General features: G+C 44.1%; 1 protein-coding gene across 5 annotated transcripts in view; it reads left to right on the top strand.

Annotated features, from left to right (window-relative positions):
* The window catches only part of mark2b (MAP/microtubule affinity-regulating kinase 2b), a 92,418-nt gene extending 77,722 nt beyond the window's left edge, over nt 1–14,696 (top strand). For 2 of the 5 annotated variants that reach the window (XM_079490705.1, XM_079490709.1), the window contains 5 exons: nt 1,661–1,936; nt 7,404–7,430; nt 11,441–11,476; nt 12,451–12,566; nt 14,158–14,696. In XM_079490705.1, coding sequence (XP_079346831.1) covers nt 1,661–1,936; nt 7,404–7,430; nt 11,441–11,476; nt 12,451–12,566; nt 14,158–14,510 — 808 coding nt within the window. In that variant the 3' untranslated portion in view covers nt 14,511–14,696. The remainder of the gene's footprint in view (nt 1–1,660; nt 1,937–7,403; nt 7,431–11,440; nt 11,477–12,450; nt 12,567–14,157) is intronic. The other 3 variants (XM_079490706.1, XM_079490707.1, XM_079490708.1) reach the window with 3 other exon arrangements.
* The last annotated feature ends 6,083 nt before the right edge of the window (nt 14,697–20,779 follow it).

Below are 20,779 nucleotides of genomic sequence, written 5' to 3'. Positions count from 1 at the left end.
AAATACGACATGCTGTGTCTGCACAGCAACCCTGAGACGGGAAAAGCTTTTAATGCCCTTCTTTTGCTGAGCATTCTCCACCACATGACTGCGTATTAACCACTTAAAACCCTATATTCTTGGTTGACTGGGGTCCCCCAGGGATCGGTCCTTGGCTCACTACTCCTTTCCCTCTTCGCAAAATCTCTTTGCTGAAGTAATACCGCCTCCCCCTCCCCATAATCATTCCAACAGGAATCCACTTGAAAGACACGTGGCACAAGATACAGCAAGTTACGGTGCTACTGTGTATCAATATGCCATTCCTCCCTCATAGGCAGTCACTTTTAGGCCGTCTTTCTTGGCTGGGTTGATAGTACAATCCCTGATTGTCCTTGTATCTGCATCTGTGTTATTTGTTGTTAGTGGTGGGAGTGCAGTGCTGTGCCTTTGGACATCTGTTGAAATACTGCAGCAACGTCCACTTAAAAATACATGAATGATGATTGTTTTCTTTTGCGCATGTTGTGAGGACCTACTGTGTGTTAAATCTATTTCATGATTTGTTCCGTTGGTGTTTGTGGTTCTGTTTTTTGCCTGTGGCCATTAGCCACTTCCCATTCTAATACTGGCACAGGAGTTTTACACACACACACACACACACACGCACACACACACACACACACACAGCGTAGCAATCACAGTTAGTAAGCTACGATTTCTCAATGGGGTGTGTGTGTTTGTGTGTGTGTGTCTTTGATCTTTTGCCAAGGATTATAGGATTAACTGCGTTTGTGTCCGGGCATGTGCACACATAGGATCCAATCAGTGCTTGAGCACCTACCTGATTGCCTTCATAGGAGAAAGAAACGCATAGAAAGTGCCCTTTTTATGCCTACATTAATTTCTCTTTTTTAGTTCTATTTTGCTGAAGTGAACCAACGTTGCTCTGTGCTCTGCTCTCATTCAATACAAAGGCTGGGTCACGTTATGCTATATTCTATTGGCAGGTATAGGGTCTCACATTTTCCCCTTCTGATAAGTCTGGTTTTAAGAACATGCTGACCAAGTCTAACATATTTGTCACGCCCAGAAGTATGACCTTGCTAGGGTATTTCGTACTTCCAAACTCTGTTTTTATTCTGCGTGCGTGCGTGCGTGCGTGCGTGCGTGCGTGCGTGCGTGCGTGCGTGCGTGCGTGCGTGCGTGTTCATGTGTTTGGGGGAAACTTTGCCTCCCCTCCCAAAAGTCTGTACATGGCCCTGTTTGAGTCCCTGACCTCATCTGGCCTCCACAACACCAGCTTGGATCATTTAGGGTTATACTGTAAGAAACATCAGGCTCGCACAGACACTCAACACACGCGCGCGCTCACACACACACACACACACACACACACACACACACACACACACACACACACACACACACACACACAGTGGGACCTGCACACCATTTTCGGTTGAGGTAAGTACCAACAGAAGTAAACCGTGTTCTTTTATCGGTGCTAACTAACCACCTCGTCTTTTCCTCTCTTCCCTTCCCCATTCTCTTCATTTCTTAACTTTTTTTCCCCGTCCGTCTGTCTGCCACTGGCACCTTGTTGTCTTTCTTACCTTCCTATCCATCCCTGTGTGTTCCCATGGCGTCCTGTCTGTCTGTCCGTCCTCCCCTTTTACAGTGCTCCCGCTGTGCAGCGGCCGCCCGGCGCTTCGCCCTCAGCGCACAACATCAGCAGCAGCGCGGCGGCGGCCACGGACCGCACCAACTTCTCGCGGGGCGTGGGCATCCGCAGCACGTTCCACGCCGGCCAGCAGCGGGGCGCCCGCGACCAGCAGGGCTCCGCCTACCCCGGCGGGCCCGCCTCCCCGTCGCTGTCGCACGGCAACAGCCAGGCGCGCCGCGCTCACGGCGCCACGGGCATCTTCAGCAAGTTCACCTCCAAGTTTGTGCGCAGGTGAGCGGTGCGGGGCAGGGAAGGGGAGGGGAGGGAAGGGGAGGGAAGGTGGCTGAACAGATGGCGGGACGGATGAACAGCTAAATCTGTGGTGGGTGTAGGACAGATGGGAGTAAAGTGATGCCCATTCATACTGGTGGGGCACCTGGCTGCCCCCAAATGATTATTCATATCTGACTTATTGACTTTTGTTTTTGTTTTTTTTAATTTCCTTCATTTATTTGTCAAACGTATCCTTATGTAAATGGAGCATACATGGGCAACTGGCGAGCATACATGGGCAACTAGCGGTTCACTTAATGCGGCCCACAGGTTAATACCGGAATACTGATATATTATTCAGCTGTTACAATTCCAAACATCCAAACATGATCCGCTTTTATTACTTCAGTCTATATTATTATTAGTAGTAGTAGTAGTAGCTTAATGACAAGTATTACAAAGTTATTGCCTTTTTTATGTCCATTGTATTTGCATTTAAGTTCGTAAAGTTAACATAAGTATAACTAAATACATTTGAAATTGTATACAAATGTTACATTTCAGGGTTCCAGTAAAAAAAAAAAGAACCAAAAATCATTCAGGATTTCAATTCAAATAATTACAGCAAAAACAGCAAATCTACAAGCTCAAAACGGGAGACCGCATGTAAATGAGTAGAAGTCCAGCCAATCCAGAGGTTCTGTAGGTTATGGCTTTAGACAGGGTAATTGTTCTTTATGGAGCTCTATCTAGACATTAGTAGTACACTACTAGCAAAGGAACAAAGTGGAGTCTTTAGCAACGTGTCCGGTATTGCGTTTGACTTAATTTCAAGCTGACGGCGAGCTCGGTGGGATAGAACGTCAACAAGGTCACGTGTTCTGTATGTCACTGGTTCTCGACATGTCCAAGGACCCCCTTTAATTGCATTTGAATTTTGGCATTCCAGATTTAGTTATTTGGGACACATGACTCAGCAAATGAGAAGGGAAAAAAACACTCTCTCTCTCTCTGGGAAGTCATTCACTCCCAAGTCACCCATATTCACCGTTAATGATGACTGAGTCAGCTTCCACCGTCACTGGAAATCACATTAGTTTTAACTGAAAATGGCACATTCACATTTAGAGCTAATGTCCCTAGAGGCGAGAGAGAACAGATAGACCCTTTCAGCCTAAACGGTTGTATTGTGTTATAATGGGGCGCTGGGGTGGCACAGTGGTGAAGTGCCCTGGCTAGTGACCACCACCACGGACGGGAGTCTGGCGGGTTCGAATCCCCCACGGTGCATATGTCTTTGACAAGCTTCTATAATACAGTGGTTTTCAACCTTTTTCATATCGAGGTTCCATTATTTATTCGCCATGGACCAAAATTTGATGAGATTGGTCGAACGCGGAACTTTAAATATTTTGTTGTCATTTAGGATAAGGTTTTGTCCACAATAAGAGACAACAGGCAAACGTCGATAAAAATAAAAATTCTTCTGCGTCCTCTAATTGACTATAATTTAACTCTTGAGAGCGTAAAATAAAACCAAATGGACCCGCAATGGTCAAAGATCTATAAGGGACCATATGGTTACCAACTCTCCCTCATTTAGCTGGGTGGGGACCACCTGGAACCCCCTCAAGGACCACTGCTGGTCCCCGGACCACTGGTTGAAAACCCACTGCTCTATATATTCATGTCCAACAGACTCCAGTGAAGTCCCAGCTGTGACTGTCTGGCCAGAGCCAGCAGTGTGTTGCCCTGTAATCTTGTGTTTGGAACAGCGCTGGGCTGGCCTGAGGAGACATTTCTTTTCTGGAGGCTTTTGGCTTCATGTCTGACTCTGGACGTTTGTTTTTGACCGCAGTTCTGCTTCCTCCAGGCCAGGTTGTCACAGTAGGGCAGCCCCCCCTTCCGTGGACATTGATCGCAATACATGCACGAGTCCTCAACATTAAGGCTTTGCGTCACCGAATTTGATTTTTATTACAAGAAAATGACTTAAACCATTTAGGCCTGACCTCGAAATTTAAAAAAAATCTTCTAAATCCTCCAGTTTTCTGAAATAAATATTTTCACGATTTTTCAAAAATAGCAGACCTACAAGCTCGTAGCGCGCCACTCGGTGGCGCGCTATGAGCTTGTAGATCTGCTTTTTTTCAATAGCTAAATTATAACATCATGTTTAAAAAACCAAAAGGGGTTCCCGCCCAAAATGGGTTAAACCATTTCAAATAGAAATTCCAAACCCTTGTATTCTTTCGGAGAATTATACAGTTGGTTTACATTGTCATTGCCGAACGATAAATGAAAAGGCTGATTGATTACAGTACGTCCACCAGAGGAGCAACACTGTATGAACGCACAACATTATTTGGTTGATTTGTATGAAACATAACAAAAAACATGCTTCTCTATTATTCGACTGATAAAAAAAAGAATTGATTGAATAATCGCTAAGGAAATTGATTGTTGGCAGCCCTAGACAACACTGAGATGTTTCTTCAACACTTGAGTGACGTCCACACATTAGTCAGCAATGAACCCTGAAGGCACGTTGGGTATATCCGTGAGAACGTGTCTGTGTAAAGGACATGGAATAGGTTTGTGCATTGGTAGTGTTAATGGAAAGGTGTGCACTGTGCGTGTGTTGTAGTAGTGGGGGAGTTGGGCTTTGAGAAGTCAAAGCATAATTAACTACTTTCAACCTGGTGGCCACATTAGGGGTTAAATACAGTGGGTGAAAGATTTTCCAAAGTAGCCAAAATATCTGATCTTCGAGCGAACGAACCTGAGACAGTCCTAGTTAAAGTTGAGTTGGCATGTGTTGTGTAGTAGTTTACTGCCGTGAAGTAACGCCAAGTATTGGTGGGATTTTTTTTGGTTCTGTATAAAAATACTGATGATCACAAACATTCTCTCTGTGCATTGCATGGTGAAAAATAATCTCACTTTATTTAACCCATTTTAGAATCTGATCTCAGGTCAAAAACCTGAGATCAGATTCTAAAAATGTCTTCTACATCCTGACAAAAAGCTATGTTTCTATGTCAGTCGTTCTTCGATTTTTCAATAGCTAAAGCACAACATAATGCTAACACCAAAAGGGGTTCCCGCCCAAATGGGTTAACACAAAAACAAACGCAAACAAATCTGATTCTGACTGTGCATAAAACTATGGAACTCTGTTCATCATTGTTTTTGTGTTAATGATTGGCAAATGTACCATCGCTGTTTTCTTACATCAGCAAAAGCAATGATTCAGTCTTTAATTTAAATAACAAATTCAGCCCGAGGTTTTCCTGACCAAAACAACACTGAACCAAGCTTTGTAATGGTGTATACAGTACACTGGCAGCACCAGCTTTATTCACATAGATTGCTGTTTCAGCGTGCAATGCAAGTCAACATGGAGATTATTTTGGAATATGAATTTTGAAACCGGTTCAACTATTGAAAATATCTTGCCAGTATTTAGTTACATTTAGGTGTAACTACACAACCCAAAAGTGTGTGTGTGTGTGTGTGTGTGTGTGTGTGTGTGTGTGTGTGTGTGTGTGTGTGTGTGTGTGTGTGTGTGTGTGTGTGTGTGTGTGTGTGTGTGTGTGTGTGTGTGTGTGTGTGTGTGTGTGTGTGTGTGTGTGTGTGTGTGTGTGTGTGTGTGTGTGTGTGTGTGTCACACAAGGAATAGACACAGGCCGCAACTTTCCATTTCTCCCACTCAAACATAGCTCCATGGCGACGGTAGCCATGGTTACAACAGAGATATCACTTTTCCTTCAACTATAAATACCACTGGTGGCGGGGACACCTTGGCTCGTGCGCATGCACACACGCACGCGCGCAAGCACACACACACACATGCCTGGCTTGCTAAAAGGAAGTGAAGGTTGTGGATACAGAGGTATCAGGTGGCACATACAGTAAAAATGGACCCGTACAGGTTCATTTACTCAGAGATTTTACTGTGGTGGTTTATGTAGCTAAAGACACGCACACACACACACACACGCAGAGAGAGAGAGCTGTATATTTTATTAAGATATCCCATAACCTGACCTCAGCACTTTCCCGCTAGGAAGAACTACTCTGATATTTTACATATGATCTGAGTAAAAGTAGCAATATCACAATATAATAATACTCTGTTACAAGTAAAAAAAATGGTGGAGTAAAAGTTCTATATGCTTTAAGTACCAAAGTACACGCACGCGCACACACAAGTTGTTTTCTCAATTTGTTGTTTTGATTACTCTTTTGAAGTGTGTGTGTGTGTTTGTTTGAGAGAGGGAGGGCTTTTGACACAAATGTTCACACAGCTCTGCATAGTTGACCGTCTCACCTCAAAAACAACCCTTCTTTTCAGGATTAATAATGATTTATCCCCAAGATGTGATGTCATGGAATGTTCCATCTCGTGTCGGATGGGGGAGTGCTCTTCCATCTCGTGTCGGATGGGGGAGTGCTCCTTGTTGGCGTCTATGAAACCTCTTGTCATGTTCTTTTGTTGTGAATTTAATATCAGTTTTCACTCATCTATCTATCGAGCCCCATTAATTACTCCTAACTTTTAAAATGCATACCGGTAACCACTTTCACCCTGACGTCCCATCATTTCAATGTTTTTTTCAGTCTTTTCTAAATCTTTTCGAAATCTAAATCTCCAAATCTTCATTTTTCAAATTGTTAAAAAAATAGCTGATCTGCAGGCACGTTGCATTGCATTGTATTGTGAGCTTGCAGACTGGCTATTTTCAAATAGGTAGGTTAGTGATATTTTTTGGGTTAAAACAAAACATTTTAACAAAAGGTTAAATCACTATATTCTGATAGTAATTATTGCTTGTTCAATAACAGGTCTCTCCAGCTCTTTAATAAACAGAAAATAAATTTTCAGGTAGGTGACAAAATGTCAGACAATCAGGAGAAAGTAGCCATTTATCAGCCTAATTGCTACAGTGTTCCAGTTCCACATTTGTCTGCTCATTTCTTTGTGTCATCACTTAATCTGTATCCTGACTGAGTTCTCTATCCTGAGTGGATACAATTCATATCCCGTCCTGAAAATGCATTTTCTGTTTAATAAGAAGCTGGAGAGACATGGAGACTCCCGTTACTGAACAAACACTCTATAGCATACTATCACAATATAGAGCTATTTTAACACTTAATAAAGAAAATCACTTACCTTACCTTAAGTATAAAATTGGGCTTTAGTGGTTATCTCCTCATTCAAATACCACGTCCTACTCTTCATCAGATGGTAACGGAATTATTATTACTGTACTTTTCATGTACCGTGTTTATTTATTTTTTTAGTCATGCAACTTAAATACAATGTGGGGTTTGGGCTTTCATTTTGCCCTGACGTAGATTTTTCTTGTTCTTCTTGTTTCAAAGTCTGCTCTCGTCGTGTCTCAGTCCAATTATATCCGTTTTTTATACATTACGTTTTCTTTTTTCTCTTTCTTTCTTTATCCCTTTGTTTTTGTAGAAATCTCTCGTTCAGGTTTCCGAGAAGGTAGGCAACATCCCCACTGTTGAATATAACCCCTTGATTTTTACATTTATCCTCTCCTTAAATATATTTGAGAGAGATATATATATATACACACTATATATATTTTCTCTTATTTTTGGTGTTTTGTGCAGCTTTTTTTTTTTGTTCAAATCTTCCCTTGTGCCTTGGTCTTTGAGCTCTATCTTTTTTTTTCTGTGGTTGGCCCCCCTCCCCTTTTTTTTAGCTCTTTGGTTTTGAGTGCCGTGTTTAAGGACATTATGTTTTTTTTTTGTTTTTTTATACTAACCCCCCCTCCCCTCCCCCGTTCATTCACTCACTCACCTACTCACCCCCTCACCCACTCACTGGTCACTGCGGTGTATCACAGTAACACCCTCACCACCTTTTCTTTCAATGTCTCCATCCCATCCTCACCCCCCACCCCACCACCCACCCCCCTCAGATAGAACGCGTTGAGCACACAGCTCTTTGTGTCCCAGATTTCGGTGTCCTTAGTCACAGGTGGCGTTCTCGAGGTCCCGATACTTACATCGAAATCAGTGATTCCCAGCAGCCTGTGGACCGAGGTCTCTTAACAAACCTTGTCCCGTCGCTTTGGAAACCAATCCTGATGTTTGCATTGGTTTAGATTAGAATTTTCGTTGTTTCTTAAATCTACAAAATGTCTCCACCTAGTTTTAGCCCCAACATTGAATTTAGACGAGACTATTGAGTCAGTATAGACCACAGTTCAGAGTTATCCTCATTTCAACCTCCCGGTCAGGAATCACCCCCCCAATCGATGTGCACGACGAATCATCTTCTCACCCCGTAACTCATATAACCCCCCCAACCCTTAACAGACAAGGACAGGAAGTGATGTCATCTCATCACTGTGGCCTCGGTTCTCGGACACGCGACCGCTAGCGGCTCCGCGAGCGCTGAATTAACGGCACTCACAGGACAACTGTCTTGTATGCACACCGTTACAAAACACCCCAAAGATGTGGGACATCATAATAAGTAACGTAGTGACTTGAGTGGGGTGCGTGCTGTTCTGCTGACGGCGAAGAGAACAGTCCCCATCGTAATGGCACGTGCTCATGATCAAGGGTTTTACAGCTACGATCTGGACCTTTATCGTGAAGAATGTAATCACTATGTATGTTAGAGTAGGTGTAATACAGAGGTCGGAGGTGGTCTCCCTGCTCTTCCATTGAGCCATTTAGACCCCGGTGTCTGGTTGGCGAGTAGCACGCTCTGAGGCTTATAAGCGCAATGTCTCCCTTGGCAAAGCAGGGAATCCACCTAGGCCTAGAAATGTAACGTTTTGATCTCCCCCCGGGGTAGGACCTGAAACTAACGTGAAACCTTTTTAGATTTCGTTTTTTTTATATATATATATATCCCCATTGACCTGCCTACTTCCTTTTGTTGTTGTTTTCGCATTTAAACTCTTTGAGTCTGGGACAGATTCTGGAGCAGCACAGTTGTTTATCTAGCTTTGGAGGCCGAGCATCCCATCGTCTGAGCTGCAGTAGCGTTTGAACTTTAGGTTTTTGTTTAGTTTTTCTTTTTTTGTGAACCGTGTTCCTTCTTGGACGGAGGTAGCGAGGAGGAGTGGATCGAGGACGGATGGGGGGGGAATGCAGTGTTTTGCTTCTCAGGCTGCACTCTTTTCTGGAGGCTCTTCTCTTCCTTTCATGTGGCACCTTTTTATTCACTTTGGCTCTCTCCCCTCTCTATCTAACAGCAGCAGCAACAGTACTGGATGGCTTTGACCTACTGTGCCTGGAAAAATATATATCTTTATGCTGTGTACACACACACACACACACACACACACACACACTCACATGAACACACACAAACAAGTACACACTAATAAAAGGTTACATGCACAGACCCATTTCTGTTCACACCCGTCTTTGTACTCACATGGGCACAGGCAATGCACACATTTGTAATGCATTACAAATGATGGCATTTGTAATGCCTTACTAATGACGATTTGTACAATACTTACACAATCTTGACCAGCAGTGAATGTGTCGACCTGGCTTTGCCCCGGCAGGTAGAGTTGTGCTGGCGGTTTCACTCTGGGCTAATGCACCACCTGCTGGCTGGAATAGGCAACAACAGCCTTTTTAATTTAACCCACAGCTACAATCGACACCCCATGGTTTCTACTTCCTACACAGACAATTTTAATCCGGTGACTTTCATCAATAGACTCGCCTCTTGATAATCGCACAACCTTTAGTTTGAAAACGACCAGACTAGATTACCTCCTCCCGTCCGTCTTGTCGCAGATTAAATCACTACCATAAACCATTGGATTCACAAAACATTATTCAGTGAGACTGATGCCTGATTTGCACCTGGTTGTTAGAAGCTCACGGTCGCATCACACTGCGACCCGTTATTGTGAGCTTGTAGATCGTCTATTTCCGAGTGTGCGACCGGTATAAATGACCCTTTAGTGGAAAGCTGTACGCCTTGAGATCCAAGCAGCGAGCACATCCTCGAGGTAGAGCTTCATCATCACGCTCCACTTCAAACATCGAGCCATGTCATGGCAGCCATTTTGCATCTTTCCTAGGAAGTGTTCCCATTTTAATTGGCTGGTGGGACAATGCAAAATGTGCTGGCGCGAAAGCCTCTCCATCTCACATGGTTCATACTGTACCACTTTCATTAACTGTAAAGATGTTTCACCCTTTCTCACCTGTCTTTGTTTTATTTTTTATTTTTTTTACTATATTTACTCTAACCTAACCATGTCTCTATTGCAGGGAGCTATTTTGTTTGATGCTAATGTGAATGTCTTTATGGGGCAGAAAACTGGAATGATGCCAAATATAGAAAGACTATAAACTGCTTAATTTGTCATGTCTTGTCATTTACTGTATGTCCTGCAGTGTTTGCATGTATTCTGCTGTCTGTCTCATGGTTGTCAATTTAGACTAGCTCTGTCATGCGTTTGTTTTCTCTCTCGTCTGCTTTTCTCCTTTTATGTCCTCTGTGTGTGTGTGTGTGTGTGTGTGTGTGTCAGAATACATGCGTTTTGTGTGTGAGACAGAATACATGCGTGTGCGTGTCAGAATACATGCGTTTTGTGTGTGAGACAGAATACATGCGTGTGCGTGTGTGAGAGAGAATACATGCGTGTGCGTGTGTGAGAGAATACATGCGTGTGTGTGTGTGAGAGAGAATACATGCGTGTGCGTGTGTGAGAGAATACGTGTGTGTGTGTGTGTGTGTGTGTGTGTGTGTGTGTGTGTGTGTGTCTCTATGATTTGTATGTATCTTAGGACCCTGTCTGTTGGTATACACACGTCAGTGAAACTGTTTGGCAGCATCAGCCTGCCTGTCTGTTTTCGTGTGTGTGTGTCGAGTCTGTGTGTGCGAGTCTGTGTGTGTAGGTTCAGTGTTAACTAATAAGAGCAGAAGGTGGTGGGGATCATTAACGCCTCCTTGCTGTCACAGGACCCACCCTCACGAGACCACCATGTTCCGTTCCAAACTGCGCCGAGCCATTTCCCAAACCACTACCCTTTCAAAAACCATTCCAAAGTCTTCTCCGCTTTTCAAAACAAAAGCCATCCTTTCTCATTCCATTTGTGTTGAAGTCATTTGTACTCTTAAAGCATCCCATCTCATATGCATACTATTGCATACCATCCTCCCAGGGTCACTTCTTAACCCCAAAGGATACACCATTCCACCCCCTAGTTAACGTTGCAATGACTCCATTGGGGAGTCGCCCATGATGCCATAGTAATTCATCATTAACATAATTTTGAGCATATTTCTAGAACTGGGAGGAGAAGTCCTATTCCTTTAGTCTTTGTTTTATGTTATCGGGGCTCGTTTGCGCTCGGATTGGAACGGTCACACTAGGTGCCGAGAGTGGTGTGACCTGTGCCCACTAAAATACAATAGTGCTCTAGTTTGTTACCAGATTGAAAATGTTAGACCGCTAGTCATTAAAAAAAAAGACTAAACTCTTGTTGATTTTTCTCGAGGAGCCCGTATGAGGGAGAGGGTCGGGATGAGGGGAGCAGGTGAGGAAACAGACCAAACCCCAAAACCCTACAAAATCCCAACCCAACAAGCCTGCTGTCAATCAATGATTACCCAATCAGACCCAATCAGTAGCTGATAATGCAAGTCGTGGGGCGGCCTTGTTTTGTGATTGGCCCGGGAAAGTGTTCTAACTGGGAATGTAATTTTGGTGATGGGTGGATTCGATCAGGGGGATGAGCGATTTTTGGCCCGGTAGCCAATGGTAGCATCTGAGTGAACGAGTGAGTGTGTGTTGGTGGGTAGGTTGATACGCATGGTGGGGCGTGTGTGTGTGTGTGCAATGCATGCATGCAAGACTTAAGAATCCTCCTCGTACCCAAATGTGTTTGTGTGTAATTAAACATCGAAATTCAATCTAATTTATTTCGTATGACATTGTTGCACACCGAAACTAGCCAATATAAAAGCTCGCAACGCATCGCCAAATGTAATCCATTATGAGCTTCTATATTGGCTATATTTGGCACATGACACCGTCATATGATGTATAACCCCACGTTTCACATACTTTTCTAACATGCGCTCATCAAATATCACACAGTTGATATTTGTCAGTCTCCAACAGAGAGAGAGAGAGAGACACACAAACACACAGGGGTACTTGTGGAAAGTACCCCTAAAAAAAAAGAGAGAAACATTTCTTTCTTTGTCTATTTTCCCCTCATCTCGTTCTTCTGTCTGTCCATGTTGTCTCACCCTCCTCCCTCTCATCCGTCTCTCCATCGTCCTGTGTTCCCTGCTCGTGCTCGTTCGTTCTACCTCTCCTCTTTGTTCTTCTACTCAATTGTCCTTCTCTTTCTCTCTGGTTCCTCTTCGCCCTTCCCATCGCCCTCTTTTGTGGCTGTCCCCCGTCCTGTCCCCAACAACCCACTCTAACCCCCCCTCCTCTCCCTCCCCCCAATCCTTCCCATGTGTCCATCCATCCATCCATCCATCCATCGGGTCCATCCAGGTCTATGCTGAGCAGTACGGTGGATAAGTCGGAGAAGACTTCGGGCGGTGTGCTCTCCACGTCCTCCAACACCAACAACGATGAAAACAACTCCTCGCCAGGCTCTGGGAACACTGGTAATGCTGCCTTAACCCTGACACTAGATAGATTTTACAAAAAGTCTTCTAAATCCTAGCGGTGCTCACCCTTTTTCACGTCAAGGACCCCCAGAATTATCTGAATTTTTGGCTGCGGAGCCCCATCTGAAAATATGTTGTTCCAGGGACCCCCCCCCCCAGAAGCAAAGATTTGAGTTAAAAACGTTAAGAATATACTGTATATTCAAAGATTTATGCCACATTATCACGATTTTTCAAAACTTGCAGATCTACAATCTGCTATTTTTCAATAGCTAAAGTATATAACAGAAAGCAGAGGTCGCACGACTCGTAGTCCCGATGCCAAAAAATACTTTTTATTTACCAACGTTTCGACAAACTAGTTGTCGTCTTCAGGGTATATGACTTAAAACACCAAACGGGGTTCCCGTCCAGAATGGGTTAACTGCTTTATAATTATCCATGTGACGATTAAAATACATTCACACTTTAAATCGGCATGTAGGCCTAAACATGTTTATCTGATGAATTACACCGTTTACTCCCCAATCTGACGACGTTGAAAACTGTCTGATTTAATCTCTGTAGGGCACTGAGGTGCTCCAAATGAGAGCTTAGATAAGAATTAATTCATTGTTCGCTATATATCTGAAAAACAGTACTGTTGAAAGGAGTTTGACGTTGTCAGTGGTCTGATACAAATGTTAAATTATTAGCTTAGATTAATATTAAAATGATGTCTGCAGCGAGGAGCTCCAGATACAGGATGGATGGAGATGAGAGTTTTCATTAGAAGCCTATCAGTTATAAGTTTTCCCATATTGCGTAAATATAATTGTAATTGTTTTGTGTGTGTTCCTGTATGCTGAAAATGTTTCATAGATTAGATAGATGTATGTATCTCTTTTCAGTGTGTTTTGAAGAGATGAATGTATTTATTTCACCTGGGATATATGTTTTAAAATTCAATCATTTCATTTTAAGACATTGGAGACTGACATTCAGTAATTGGGTCTCGTGATCAAAATAAGAACATTATAATGGTGTGTAAAAAAGAAAATCAAAACATTTGTCACATTGACACATTTGTCCGCTTACGGACATATTGATGACGCCTGTGTAAGTGTTAAATAGCATAGCTCTATATTTGGATATAAATCATTGCTGTTGAGTTGTTCAGTAGCAGGGGTTGTCCCCTCTACCAACTCTACAACAGAAAAGACATTTTCAGGTTGTGATACAAATTTTACCCTGTGATGAAACAAAGAAATGGGACTGTGTAAGACTATAAAATGTAAGCTGAAAATGTATATTCGTTGAGTTCTGCCTCCTAACAATGAAAGCGTATTTTGTTTACTAAAGAGCTGGATGATCATTGAGTGGCTGTCTATCTAGATCAGCTATTTTCGACCAAAGTTTGCTCCAGAATAGAAACGCTAGGGTTCTTGGTGGTTAGATGCTTTGTAGTTTGTATGCAAATTGAGCTAGGCCCTTCTGCCTCTCCTCATCACTCTGCCACTTTTCTCTCTCTGTCTCTCTTTTAATCCTCTGTATTTCTCATCTCTCTTTACCCCTCTCTCCTCTCCATCCATCCATCTTCGTCTCCCAGGTGGTACCGGCACCCCACCGGCGACGCTGGCCGGAACCAAGGACCCGACCAAGCCGCGCTCGCTGCGCTTCACGTGGTCGATGAAGACCACGTCGTCGATGGAGCCCAGCGAGATGATGCGCGAGATCCGCAAGGTGCTGGACTCCAACAGCTGCGAGTACGAGCTGCGCGAGCGCTACATGCTGCTGTGCGTGTCCGGCAGCCCGGCGCGCGACGACTTCGTGCAGTGGGAGATGGAGGTGTGCAAGCTGCCGCGCCTGTCGCTCAACGGCGTGCGCTTCAAGCGCATCTCCGGCACGTCCATCGCCTTCAAGAACATCGCGTCCAAGATCGCCAACGAGCTTAAGCTGTGATCCGATGCGATGGCCGAGCACCGAGGAAGATGGCAGAGGGGGAGAGAGAGAGAGAGAGAGAGAGAGAGAGATGGGTAGGCAAGAGGGTGCTGGGAGTTGACGGGTGGTGGCGGGAGAGCGCGTGCATTTAGTTGTTTGTAGAGGTTTGGGCGGTGTCAAATGCCCAGTGGCAGTGATGCTGTATTGGGGGAGGCTGTATCGGGGCGGAATTTTTTTGGGGGGGGTGAATGTCAAGGACATTGGACAGTGGACACGCAGGTGAGGTGCACTGTGGGGGGGGGGGTCTCATTTTGGAAAGTGTCAATGACAACTAAAACGATTTTGAAGTAGAGCTTTCGGCCACAAGAGACTGTTTCGTCCAAAAAAGAGTTTATTTCATTCGACTTCCTGAGAACAGTAGATACTTGACGATTTTTCTTCTGTCTCTCTCTCTCTTGTTTTCCTTGAGTTCTGATGTTCTCCACAGAAACAACAGCGTTCTTCTCTTTCCGGGTTCTGAGTTCCGAGTTTCCCTCACGTTTTCTCTGCATGTCGATGATTCTCCACTCTGTTCTACAAGGAGTGCTCACTTTGATCACTCTCCTGCTATTTATTCTGTTTTCTAAGCACGGTTCACACCACAACAACACAGTCTGGATGAGAAAGCTGGAAAAGAATAGGGAGGAGTGTTGGTTTGAGCGATAGATGGATGGAGTGATGGAGAGATGAACAGATAGTGGTTGAGACTTGAGAGAGAGAGAGAGAGGGAAGGAGCAAAGGACTGACTGGAAATCTAAGTTGTGTTTTCATAGATTTCCCAGGAATAAAAGTCCCTTGTTTTTGGGGAATTCTGGAACAGGTAGAAAGTGGAACACAGTCGACCCACCCCCACCTCTCTGTCTTTAAACAATTCTCACAATCTCAGTGGACTCATTGAGCCAGGACTGTGGACCCCCCCCCCCCAACCCCACACACACCTTTCTCTCTCTTCCTCTCTCATACTGTACAAACTGTATGTGATCAGGACAGACACGTTGGTGAAAGGACACTCCCAACCCGAACTTCCCAAAATGGGCTTCTTTGAAATCGTTCCCCCCTCAAACCGCCCTCAACAACTGTGTGTGTGTGTACACACACACTCACTCACTCCCTCACTCCCTCTCCTCTCCCTCTAATGTGTGAACTGAATGCCACCGCAGACCTTCACCTTGCCTCTTGGAGTGTTTGTTGGAATTCCACGTGCGACTACCACGCTCCCTACCGACCCCCTCCTCCACCTCCCGTGCCAACTGGGCCAAATGGAGCGCCGTGGCCCGACCCAAACCTCTCTAGTCTGAAGCTTTTGATCTTTGTCTCTCTCTCTCTCTTTCTCATTTTTTTTTCTTTATTTAATTCTTGTCTTTTCCTCTTTTAATGCAGGTTGCTTTAACGAGAAAAGAGTTGTGCACTGGAAAAGATGTGGGTGTGGGGACGGGTTGTCAAAACATTTTATGTTGCCTTTTTCTGAAGTATAAATGAAAGTTAGCATCCCTGTGGTGTTGCAATTTTTTTTTTCTTGATTTTTGTGGTCAGTCGCCACCACACGAGACAACCCTTAACCACTTAAAAAACCCTATATACATTGTTGTACGTCAAATGGCGATAACAGCCAATCTACAAGCGCACACAAACCCCCCGTTGTGAACTTCTAGATCTGCCATTTTCGCACAATGTTCGCCTATTAAGACGTGTCCAGAATGCCAGGGTTCACATGGTTTACTTGTGTGTCACAAATGGAAACCATTGATGTTTATTTTGTACTGTTTGTCATGGCTCTGGGTGGCATTGCACCTTCCTTCACAACATGTCCAGGAATGTCTTCCTTGGAACTGACCTAATGTCCCCCACTTGACCTCATTTGATTCTTTCCGTCCCCACTTTCAACCTCGTCCTCTCTCTCTCTCTAGCTCTCTCTCTCTCTCTCTCTCTCTCTCTCTCTCTCTCTCTCTCTCTCTCTCTCTCATTCCACCCATCTTTCTCTTTGTCCCTCAAATCTAATCATCTGTGCTCTCTCTCTCTCTCTCTCTCTCTCTCTCTCTCTCTCTCTCTCTCTCTCTCTCTCTCTCTCTCTCTCTCTCTCTCTCTCTCTCTCTCTCTCTCTCTCTCTCTCTCTCTCTCTCTCTCTCTCTCTCTCTCTCTCTCACTACATGTTTCCAAAGAGTTAAAATAAGAAGAATAAACACCAAGCTATCTGTTTAGAAAAAAAACAAACAAAAAGAATAAATGGAGAAAAACAAAGCGGATCACTGGACGAAAAAACAGTTGAACGGTGAATCATTTTCTCTCTTTCATTACGACAATATTCTATTTTTGTGTCGACCTTTTTTTTTGGGGGGGGGGGGGGGGTGTACTGGTTGTGGTCAGGGGTGGCGCGTCTGATTATATCATTGCTGCCTTTTCAGTGTAGTGCTTACACACACACACACACACGCACACCACTTAATGTATTGGAACGGGCACTCACACTTAACACGTGCACACGCCAGTGACCCCAACGGCACATATCCGCTGATGTCGACAAAGGTGGAGGTAGTGGGCTGGGTGTTGGCAAACGAAATGACTACTGCTTGTTCTACTTTTAGCCAATTGGGGGCGCTGTACGCAAGTAGTTTATTTTATTTTAGGTTTATCTTTTTCTTTTCTTTTTTTGATTTTGTCTTTTTTTTGTTTGTTTGTTTTTTCTCCTCAGCCTTAACTTGTCACCGGTCCAGAATGACTTGAAATGGAATGGAGAGAGAGCATGAACAAGGGGGACAAGAGAGAGATTCGAGGGGAGGGGAGGGGTGGTAGGTGAAGTGCAGAGAGGAGAGAGAGAGGGGGGGGTGTTTATATACCCTGCCATCGTGCACAGTCCACAAGGACAAAGCCAAACTCTATGTCCTTGGAGACCCAGTGTGTGGGGTGTCTCAGAGAATTTCCCCATATCCTCCATGTCTCACATTTTCCTTCTCTCTGTGTCTCTGCCCCTTCCCTTCCCATTTGTGTCCGTGCACATTACAGGTAAAAAGAATCAGGGCGATGTGGGTTAAATCAGATTCATACTCAGTCCATTATTTCCCGTGCGTACAGCGGAGCATAACTTTGGCATTAGAGTATCCTCTTACAAACAATAGACAAAAGACAGACAGTACAACAGTGGCTTCTTGGTCTCTCAGACTCGCAGACGGGGGACAAGACCCCTTTCTGCAAGGACTGGATTTTAGCTGAGCAGATTGGAAATGAGGGGGTCAACGAGGCACGATGGGTCACAAACGTCCCCTCAACAGGTGTAGCTAACTTCTCATTTTACTTCCCCTTTCTCTCTTTCACAGTGACCCACCGGTTGTCTCTCTTTTTCACGTTTTTAATACGTCACAATTTGCGATTTTCTTTTTTTTCGTTCGTCTTCTTTTTTTTTTTTTAAGTTGATCATTGTATTACGGTGCTGGGTATTGGATTCTAATTATTATTCTGCCTGTTGCTGTTTTTGTTTTATTATCATTCTTTTCTTTCAGGATTGATTTTATTTGATGTTTCGTTTTACATTGCTGTAATTTACATTGATTTTAATTGTGGTTTGTTGTTTGTTTTTTTGAGCAAACTGTAACTTTAGTGGTGGGAACTTGGGGGCTGGGAGGGCTGATCGACTCCTGACAAATGTATTATTTGTTTGTTTTTTGTGCAAAGACGAAATGATGAAAAATTATAATGATAGTAATAAAAACAATGATATTAAAAAAATGAAGCTGGTTGCATTTAAAACCAGTGTAACAAATGGGTTGTGTTGAATTGTTTATTTGTTTTTGGGTTTTTTTTAAAGGGCGACAGCACCAGTTTGGAATCTGAAACCTGTTCCTTTTCTTTCATGTTCGCCCGGCTGCATAAAACACGTCAGGATGATGGGACTGGAAATTGGGAATGTCGCCCATTGAGTCTTCAGACCGCTGAGACTTTTCTCTGCAATGTTCAATGCGGAATTGCTTTTTTATGCTTTGTTGAGTGCGGAAAATAACAGCTCGGCTATTTTCGGCACACAATGAAGTATAATTTGGGCTCAAGGGCTCGTCGCTCAGGTGGGTGAGGATCCCCACCGCCTGATTCAACCTGGCACCCGCCCCTCTATACCAGAAATCAACCTGGCACCCGCCCCTCTATACCAGAAATCAACCTGGCACCCGCCCCTCTATTCCAGAAATCAACCTGGCACCCGCCCCTCTATTCCAGAAATCAACCTGGCACCCGCCCCTCTATACCAGAAATCAACCTGGCACCCGCCCCTCTATACCAGAAATCAACCTGGCACCCGCCCCTCTATTCCAGAAATCAACCTGGCACCCGCCCCTCTATACCAGAAATCAACCTGCAGGCTGGGTCAAGCTATCCACCTGTTTCCAGTGTCCCATAAGCCTTTGCGTTTTGTGTGCATAACTTCCTCTTGCTGTTGCTGCTGTGACCAGTGTTGCCATATTTTGCAAGAGAAACAAGCGGCCAGGTCTATGAAAACGAGCACAAATATTTTATCTATATCTGTGGACAATTGCATATTCATCTGGGGTTCCTTGACGTGAAGAAATGTGGGAACCGCACTGGTTTAAACAACATTAGGAAGCAAGCCCAAATAAGAAACTACTGTACGCTTTAGTCCAAAAATGCACAACCAGCAACTACCAATATTTACAAGCGACTTTACAGAAAATCAAGCCAAAAGGTCGCTTATAATAAGCAGACATGGCAACACTGGCTGTGACAACTGAATATAGCAAGTGTGGAGGAAGTGAAGCACACACGAGGAGCCCCAGTATACATTCCCGCCGAAACGGGTGAATAGAAAGGTAGACGCCTCCTTCGGCTCTGGGGCGTTTGTATCTCATGTGAGGGCAAGCTTCCGCATCGGTGCCATCGAGTAAAGTAACGAAATGTTGGGTGCACTTCCGCGCTCATGTGGATACAGATCGCGCCAATGAATAGGGCGGCTGTGGCTCAGGAGGTAGAGCAGGTCGTCCAATGATCCATGGGTCGGCGGTTCGAATCCCGGCTCCTCCTGTCTACATGTCGAAGTGTCCTTGGGCAAGACACTGAACCCCAAATTGCTCCCGATGTGCTGGTTGGTACCTTGCATGGCTTCCGCCGCCATCGGTGTATGAATGTGTGTGTGAATGGGTGAATGTAATGCACAATCTATGTAAAGCGCCTTGGATAAAGGCGCTATATAAATGCACCATTTACCATTTACTGCAAATGACTCATCTGGGTTTTTATATCTATGGTTTAGAGTTTAGACCATACCAGAGTAATATAGTAAGAGAGTGGCGACACTATAGCGTAGTAACAATGGAATGCGGAAGTGCTCATTCTATCTCAATGGGATAGTTCCAGACAGGAGGAACTATAGCCCATAGGCGCCCACTTTGCTCCGAAATTAAAGCGTGTCGCTACTCTCCTACTCTCCACTCTGGACCATACATGGGCAACTGGCGGCCCGGGGGCCACATGCAGCCCCCACCTTCACTTAATGTGGCCCGCAGGTTAATATGGGAACACTGATATATTAATGATTTCAGTTAATTACTAGTATTAAAATGTATTTACTTCATAAAGTTAACATAACTATAACTAAATGCATTTGGAAATTAATGGGGAGGCGTCCAAAGGCGTCCTGTGTCACTGAGTGAGTTAAATAAAAAAGTTACTTTTCAGGATTCCAATTAAAAAATGGCAAAGAAAAATTCAGGATTTCAATTCAAATATAGCAAAAAATAGCTGATCTACAAGCTCAAAGCGTGTTGCAGTGCGACGCGATTTGAGTTTGTACGCGATTGTATTTTTGCTACGACATATGCAATGTTAGGGCCACTCTGGTCAAAGTTACCCACCCCTGGTTTAGACATTGAGCCTTCTGCACTCCACTCCACTCCAGCCTATAGTCTTCCTGGATAGTCACGATGTCACGATACATGATAATCCACTTAATGCCAGAAATGTAATCTACGACAATATCAGTTTTCCCTCGCTAACATCTCTCTGTGCAAATTAAATTAAACGGAACATATGAAGATGGACACATTAAAGTGCTATTAAAGCATACAAAATGCTTCAGGAAACCGGGGCAGTGCTTTTAATGTACTAGGCAATTGTAATAAAAGATAATAAAAGATGTCTTTTCGCAGACGCCATACGTTAAGAGGGAGTATGATTGTTAATTAAGCCATTGTTCTTGCATAGATAACTTTTATCCATCTTATTTGAAATGACCTCTGGTGATGGTAGGTATA

The sequence above is a fragment of the Electrona antarctica genome (assembly GCF_951216825.1).
Source record: "Electrona antarctica genome assembly, chromosome: 21".
Lineage (NCBI taxonomy): Eukaryota > Metazoa > Chordata > Actinopteri > Myctophiformes > Myctophidae > Electrona > Electrona antarctica.
The sequence above is the reverse complement of the archived record's forward strand: the minus strand, read 5'-3'. Positions and strand labels throughout refer to the sequence as shown.